This window comes from Oncorhynchus keta, chromosome 21 (assembly GCF_023373465.1).
Source record: "Oncorhynchus keta strain PuntledgeMale-10-30-2019 chromosome 21, Oket_V2, whole genome shotgun sequence".
Lineage (NCBI taxonomy): Eukaryota > Metazoa > Chordata > Actinopteri > Salmoniformes > Salmonidae > Oncorhynchus > Oncorhynchus keta.
In genome coordinates this window covers 18,704,962-18,713,289 of record NC_068441.1, presented here as the reverse complement: position 1 = coordinate 18,713,289, position 8,328 = coordinate 18,704,962, and the positions used below count along the sequence as shown (strand labels likewise).

Here is an 8,328-nt window from a genome sequence, read left to right as displayed (position 1 = left end):
AAAATGGTCTGTAGCCGAAGTGTAGAACAATTATTAATCTGTTTTTGCCAAAATACTTATACCTCAAACTGGGCATAGAATATCTCCTGGATTAATCTATCACAGATTCATGTCTTTCATGTATTTATGTAGACCGGATATAGGATTTAGCAAACCCTGCCTCTTCCTTTCTGGACAAGAATCGCCGGCCAACATGGCTCCGATTGTGAGTACTCACGTTGAAATGGGTTGTATAGCTAAGTATATCACTTTTTGTCTGTCGTTTATTGTAGTTAATGTTCACGTAATAAATCCACATTGAACTGTGTTTCCAAAGAAGAATTGTAGCACCAATCGATTGCTTTGTTTACCAGTTGGGCCTGCACCCATTGAACCACGTTGTAGCAATTTAGCTATAGTAGCTAACACAGCTAGCAAGTTGGCAAATGCTAGTAGTAACCGTGAACGATGGGTGGCTAGCCAGCGGGAAATACACTAGCTAGAAGTTAGCGTGCTAATTATAGTCACATTCGTGACCGTTTTAAAATATGTTTAATCAAATGTGTTACCAAATTGATATGCTAAAGTCTAGTCCCATCGTTAGTTTACACACGTCACGCCCAAACATTTCCGGACCAGTTTGATAACAAATCAATCAAGTTAGCTAATTTCAAAACAATCTAGCACGTTAAATACTAAAATGACACAGTATGGTGTCCCATTCAGTATTTTTCATGTTGAAGTTAATAACGTTAGACCCTCTGCAATGTCCTGACAGAAGAAGCAGGTCGTCAAAAAGACCAAGACGGGTGGCAAGAAGAAGAAGCAGGCCCTGAAATTCACCCTGGACTGCACTCACCCAGTGGAGGATGGCATCATGGATGCTGCCAACTTTGTAAGTAGCCTATGTTAGAGAAAATAACATGCAATATCCTATTAAATGTCATACTTTATTACTAGACATGGTACAATTTTTTTTATTTAACCTTTATTTAATTAGGCAAGTCAGATAAGAACAAATTCTTATTTAAAATTATGGCCTACCAGAAGGCAAAGGGCCTCCTGTGGGGACGGGTGCTGGGATTAAAAGTAATAATATTGGACAAAACACACATCACGACAAGAGACAACGCTACATAAAGAGAGACATAAGCATCACAGCAACAACACAGCATGGTAGCAACATGGTAGAAGCACAAAACATGGTACAAACATTATTAGGCACAGACAACTGCACAAAGGGCACGAAGGTAGAGATATCAATACATCACGTGAAGCAGTCACAACTGTCAGTAAGAGTGTCCATGATTGAGTCTTGGAGGTAAAACGGTCCAGTGAGTTTTTTTGCAGCTCGTTCCAGTCATGAGCTGCAGTGTACCCATTGCCTGTCACAAATTAGCCTCTTAGTTCCAGGAGACCTGTACACATGGGCAACCGTCGCTGAAGACTACGTCCCATATCCCCGAAAGCATATTTACCAGCCCTCTGGTTGACCTATTTCTGATCAACTTTTCCAACCACCGAAGACAAAATTATAATCCGGGATGCCTTACCAGTCAGTACGGGTTATAAGATGTGTGAAAATACATTTATATTTATATCCCACTTCCTGAATACACTCTTATCTCCATAAAGGGGAGCTTCCATCTGGGACCTATTATGGAGTGAGTGAACTTCGTAACATTTTAATTAAAATGTTTGTTTTACCATAGTTTTAACATTTTATAACCCTTACCGACTGATAAGGTATTATAGATTTGCCTTCAGTGGGGAGGAAAGTTTCTCGAAAATGGTTAAGCTATGTTTTCTAGGCTTGGGCAGTATACTGTATATACGGGATAGTTATTCAGTACCATTGAAACTTGAGCTTTTCGATATACGTTTTAATATTTTCAGCTATTTAACTAAATACCTGCCGTCAACTTGTGCAATGCGTTAGGAGATAAAGCATTACATTTTACATTTACATTTAAGTCATTTAGGAGATAAATTGGTGCATACACCTTATGACATCCAGTGGAACAGCCACTTGCATCTAAATCTTTTTTTTTATTTCACCTGTTAGGTATTATGGGGTTTACATTTGCTGAAGCTTAGTTTGTTCCACCCCCAGCAAAGTTTTTTGAGCCAGTGGTCAGGCCAGAGGTGGTGTTTGTAAATAGCCACATCAGGACGGGCTGCAGATTGCGTTATTTCACCTGTTATATTATTTTACATTGTGAAGCTTAGTTCCCCAGCAAATTTGAGCCAGTCACGTGTTTGTAAATAGCACATCAGGAGAAAGCGGGAGCAGGATCATCAGAGTCCAGAGGTCGTGTTTTTATATTGAAAGTCAAGTGTTTGTTGTTGTTTTTTGCTTCGATTGAGTGATCAGGGACATGCAAGTATAGTTGTCCTTCACGGAAAACACATTTGGCATAAAATAGCTTAATTTTCATCAGATGAAAATGAAATAACTGGAAACCACAAGTAAATGAGCTCACAATAAAAAAGCAAGGTCTTCTTTGCAAAATGATGCATGTCCAGTGACTGTGACCTTAGTCTCGTGTAGCCATATCTCCCAAGTGACGTTGTCATGCCTCCTTTGGAGGTCTAAGTCAACTGCTCGAATGGTCTGCCAGCTTTCAGCGGATGTTACATTTCAAGACCCATACCCCCACATGCCTGTAGAAGGGGTGCTGCGCGTAATGTTTGTCACTGTTTTCCGACCGTGTAGGACACATTTTGCAGAGTGGTTGCGCATGCTAGTTTGCAATGTTGCAGAAAATGGAAGAAAACCTGGAGAAAAACGTAATTCTGTTTTGTACTCAATACTTTTGTACTCCTGGCCATCCTCATGCACCTATGGCACTAATCTAGTGGGCACCTTTTTAGAGATCTGCGCAAGCAAGGGATTTGATTGGTTTAACATTTGAGGCGTTAATGATTTACATGGGGTTTCCACCCCATTGTAGCTACTTTCTGACATTGAATTCAGGAGGCTTTCTGATTAGGGAAGCCTGGTTCTAGACTAGGCTACTATAACTATGTGGTTATCGTACATAACTACCTATATTAAAATTCACAAACGGTAAATTGCTACTAGAGTCGGCAAAATGAAAATGTTTAAAATGTAAATTATATTAAACTTATGGTTCTCATATTGACAGAATATTTGCAGCAGTATGTAGCATTCATTACAGGTAGTATTCAGTTGGGATGGTTCCATATTTGTCCTAAAATCCACCTTTGGCCTCGTCTTCTACAGGAACAGTTCCTGCAGGAGCGCATCAAGGTCAACGGTAAAGCTGGGAACCTGGGTGGTGGCGTGGTGTCCATTGAAAGGAGCAAGAGCAAAATCTCTGTGAATTCTGAGGTGCCATTCTCCAAAAGGTATGTGAATGAAATCTTAATTTAGTGAATTGTCCTTGTGATGTGGCGAGCAACATCATCTTCCATTTTATGTTGTGTTGTCTGATGGTGGTACTTGGTTTGTGTCCACAGTTATGTATTGCATTTTCACCTGTTTTTATTAGGAAGGTGGAACTGTCCTTTGCTTTCAGTTGTGTTGTGGTATTGCATTTACGAAGGCAGCAAGAGGTAGTGGTTTTGCATTCGATGTTGGGCTTTGATTGACTTTCTGTTGTCTTACCTGATGGACAGTCTGGAGATTATCCCAAGTCTAATTAATTGTTTGAAGGAGTGCTTTAAAGTGATTTAGTGTTTCACATAAAATACTATCATTAGACAGGCAGATGAATATGAGTAGAAAAGGTTAAGAGAACGCACAATGTTTATTTTTGACTTCAGTCAGCTTTATTTCCACAAGGGGATGAGATGCTGTGATCTGATCGAGGTCTCCAAGTAACATGGTTGTTTCCAAGTCACCATGTACCCTCTTAGACATTCATGGATTCTTAAGCACCTTCTGAAGCTATATTTGGGCCTACATGGCAGGAAATATGGAACACTAGCGACACCCCGCCCTTACGGGCAGTAAATAATTACCAATTAATAATTTGATTCAGTGCAATATCTTCCCCCCCCAATGTTTTATTTGAGCTTTTCAGTCTCTGGACATGCCATTTTATAGTTTAACTTATGTGTGTGTGTGTATATATATTAAATAAATAACCCCCAGAATGTGCCGCAGGAGTAGACAGGCACTGTTCAGCTAGCTCCCCATTCACCAGAGCCAGCTCCCCAGTCACCAGAGCCAGCTCCCCAGTCACCAGAGCCAGCTCCCCAGTCACCAGAGCCAGCTCCCCAGTCACCAGAGCCAGCTCCCCAGTCACCAGAGCCAGCTCCCCAGTCACCAGAGCCAGCTCCCCAGTCACCAGAGCCAGCTCCCCAGTCACCAGAGCCAGCTCCCCAGTCACCAGAGCCAGCTCCCCAGTCACCAGAGCCAGCTCCCCAGTCACCAGGGCCACCAGAGTTAGTACTCATATATAAATAAATAAAATGTGTATTTCCCGTGGGATCGTGGCTCTTGCTTTTTCTGAAATGCACTGTTTTAAATCAAATTTCCCCCTCCAGTGTGGGCCTAGTGCTTAATTTATTCATTATGAACCTTTATGTTGTAAGGGTTTGAGGGTCAGATTGGAGGGCATGTTGGGAATAATGGGTCAGGGAGAAGAAGAAAAAGGGGGGGGGGAAAAATACAAAACACATCTGAATATGAAGTGGCCATTGGTAGGTCTCTGGACGGCACTTCTTGTGAGCCTAAAATGAAGAAAATTGGCACAATTGTAGGACAAAATCCCGTCGTAATTTTGTGGCCATGAAACACACGCAAGCAGTGTTTAAAAAAAAAAAAAAAATGTATTGCATTTTTTTTATGCACGAGAAGGAGTGTTTGAAATGGAATGCACAGGACTAAATGAGATAAAACAGACGGGCTGCGAGCATCAACGACATCCCGCGCGTATAGCTTGTCAAACAATGACGCCAGTCTATTGTTCTTGAGTCTACGTGGCACAATGCTGTTAAAATAACAGGATACATTTACAGAAAATAAATGTATAGTTGGTCTACTTAGTGCCTTTTAGGCTACTACAATTTTAAGATGATACAAGTGTTTATTATGGCTTTTCATGACAATTATGCTGGTTATACTACGTGGTCTGAATTAACACAACTCTCGCACACACATTTCACGCCGTTGATGGACGTCTCCCCGTGTGAATTTGGCTTTACGGGATTCTAATATAGATGTTGCAGTACAGGCAGGGAAGCAGACTGGGCTCTTTTTAAAACAATCCTTTTAACATCCGTACCCTCCTCCACATAGGTCCCTGGATGTATCCCTGATCCTTTTCTGCTGATACGGATAGGTTCAGTATTTTCAACAGGTTCAGTTTGTTGGTCAGGTTTACACAGTTGATTTAAGATGTGAATGCCATTTGACTAGCATTAATGCGTGGTGATTTAGTACATCTAGGCTTTATGTAAGGGGGGGGGGGGTCAGGGTTTAAGTTATACATTGACTCTTGTAGATGACTGAAGTGTCTTGGGGTGCCTGACGTCTATCTCTAACAGTTGTTGGGGGAGTCTCACATAGAAATGTTAAATTCTTAGGTGGGATCCCTGATTTGTTATGGGGGTGCCAAGACCTGCTCTAAATTGAACCCAGAGAGTGCATTTGGGGGGGCACATTGCAGATCGAATGGTTAAATATGGAGCTGATGATTTGAGGTTCTGCAAGTTATATTGTCTGTTCTCTCTGAACGTTCTGTTATGTTGCACCATCCAGAATAAACCCCAGGCCTAGCCTGAGAAGTACTCAAAATGTAATGTCATTTTCAATGGTGTTTTAAATTGCTGACACTGCCCTTCTATGTGCCAGGTACTTGAAATACCTGACCAAGAAGTACCTGAAGAAGAACAATCTGAGGGACTGGCTGCGTGTGGTGGCCAACACCAAGGAGAGTTATGAACTGCGATACTTCCAGATCAACCAGGATGAGGAAGAGGAGGAGGACGAAGACTAAATCCATGCTTTCTTTTGTCAATAAAATGTCTAAAGAACAAAAGCTTCTCCCATGGATTTTATTTGCTGATTTTGGACTAAATCTGCATAATGTTTGGAAGTCATTGTAACTACTTTTGCAATGAGCTGGTTAGACTTGAAAACCTGTATTCTTCATAATGTGAGGATGAGTTCTGTGCTTACAAGTTAATGTCATGTGCACAAGTACAGTGAAATGCCTTTCTTGCCAAATCTAAAGCCAACAATGCAGTAATCAATAACAATGTAGTACTAAAAATAACAAGATGTAGAAGAACACCCATAAAGTAAGCAATCATACTATATACACTTCTGGTACCATATTTACAATGTGTAGGGAGACTGGAGTGATAGAGGTATATATGGGTAAGGTGGTTAGGCAACAGGATATGCTAAACAGTACCATCAGCTTATGTGATTGGGTGTGTGTTTTAGTCAGTATAAATATGTGCATATTATGTGTGAGCAAATGGAGTGTAGGGCTCTTTTGAGTGTTTGTAGAAACGGTGAAAAAATAAAATGGTCTGTAGCCATTTTGAGCAGTCATGGCTTGTGGATAGAAGCTGTTCAGTAGTCTGTTGGTGTCAGACTTGCAACTTGGTACCGCTTGCTGTGATGAAGTGGAGAGCACAGTCTGGCTGGAGTCTTAAGGATTTCCCGGCCCTTCATTTCACGCCGCCTGATATAGAGGTCTTGGATGGCAGGGAACTCGGGCCCCAGAGATGTACTGGGACGTCCTCACCACTCTTGGCCCATGTCAAATCTTTACAACCTGAGGGGGAAGAGTCATGTAATTGCTTCCTCACTACTGTGTGTGTGTGGATGAGGAACTTGAAGCTCCTTTTATACAGGCTTATTTTTCACTGTCAATTATATATAGGTTAGTAATTGTGGGGTAACTACAATGTGATTGATCCATCCTAAGTTTTCTGTCAGAGCCATTAAACTATTTTAGTCACGATTGGACTCATGGTGAAGGACACCTGTGTCTTGGTAGTGGTTAGGTATATTGATATACCATCCAAAGTGTTATAACTTCATTCTGCTAAAAGGGATATTCAATGTTTGCTTTTTTTGTGCCCTTTGCAAGGCATTGGAAAACCTCCCTTGTGGTTAAATCTGTGTTTGAAATGAAGTTCTCATCTGAGGGACCTTAAAGATAATTGTATGTGTGGGGCACAGTGATGAGGTAGTCATTAAAAAAATAATTGTTACACACAGTGAATTCATGCAACGTATGAGACTTAAGCACATTTTTATTCCTCTAATACTTATTCACCCGTGACATTTCAGTGTTTTATTTTTTATTCATTTGTTAACATTTTGAAAAACAATTCCACTGACATTATGTGGTATTGTGTGAAAAAATCAATTTAATACAATTTTAAATTCGGGCTGTAAGACAACAAAATGTGGAAAAAGTCAAGGGGCATGAATACTTCCTGAAGGCACTGTAAATGCAACAAGTGATATGGTGTCTTATAAGGTCCTAAACGATCAAGGTCCTAAACAATATAACCGGCATTGATAAAAGAGTACTGTGCAGCCGTCTACATCGACCTGGCCAATGCTTCTTATCGGTTGACTCAATAGCCTTGGTTTATCAAATGACTGCCTCGTCTGGTTCTCCAACTACTTATCAGATAGAGTTTAGTGTGTCAAATCGGAGGGCCTGTTGTCCGGACCTCTGGCAGAGTCTATTGGGGTGCCACAGGGTTCAATTCTCAGGCCGACTCTTTTCTCTGCATATATCAATGATGTTGCTCTTGCTGCTGGTGATTCTCTGATCCACCTCTACGCAGATGACACCATTCTGTATACTTCTGGCCCCTCTTTGGACACTGTGTTAACTAAACTCCAGACGAGCTTCAATGCCATGCAACACTCCTTCCGTGGCCTCCAACTGCTCTTAAATTATTGTAAAACTAAATGCATGCTCTTTAACCGATCGCTGCCTGCACCTGCCCACCCGACTAGCATCACTACTCTGGGCGGTTCTGACTTAGAATATGTGGACTACAAATACTTAGGTGTCTGGTTAGACCGTAAACTCTCATTCCAGACTCACATTAAACATCTCCAATCCAAAATTAAATCTAGAATCGGCTTCCTATTTCGCAACAAAGCCTCCTTCACATACTGCTAAACATACCCTCGTAAAACTGACTCTCCTACCGATCCTTGACTTTGGCGATGTCATTTACAAAATAGCCTCCAACACTCTGCAACCTGTATGCTCTCGTTGGCTGGCCCTCGCTTCATTCGTTGCCAAACCCACTGGCTCCAGGTCATCTATAAGTCTTTGCTATGTAAAGCCCCGCATTATCTCAGCTCACTGCTCACACCTCACACCATTGCAACAC

At 41.4% G+C, this 8,328-nt stretch overlaps 1 protein-coding gene across 1 annotated transcript; it reads left to right on the top strand.

Annotated features, from left to right (window-relative positions):
- The first annotated feature begins 119 nt into the window (after window positions 1-119).
- Window positions 120-5,990, top strand: LOC118400217 (60S ribosomal protein L22-like). The gene is made up of 4 exons (XM_035796859.2): window positions 120-205; window positions 758-874; window positions 3,227-3,351; window positions 5,804-5,990. Exons 1-4 carry the CDS (start codon window positions 194-196, stop codon window positions 5,946-5,948), a joined length of 399 nt encoding a protein of 132 aa, XP_035652752.2. The 5' UTR covers window positions 120-193; the 3' UTR covers window positions 5,949-5,990.
- The last annotated feature ends 2,338 nt before the right edge of the window (window positions 5,991-8,328 follow it).

What these genes read in the sequence shown, in the direction of transcription:
- LOC118400217 (XM_035796859.2), top strand. An exon ending in TCATGGATGCTGCCAACTTT is followed by an intron (nt 875 to 3,226) that starts GTAAGTAGCCTA and finishes CGTCTTCTACAG; the next exon opens with GAACAGTTCCTGCAGGAGCG. An exon ending in GAGGTGCCATTCTCCAAAAG is followed by an intron (nt 3,352 to 5,803) that starts GTATGTGAATGA and finishes TCTATGTGCCAG; the next exon opens with GTACTTGAAATACCTGACCA.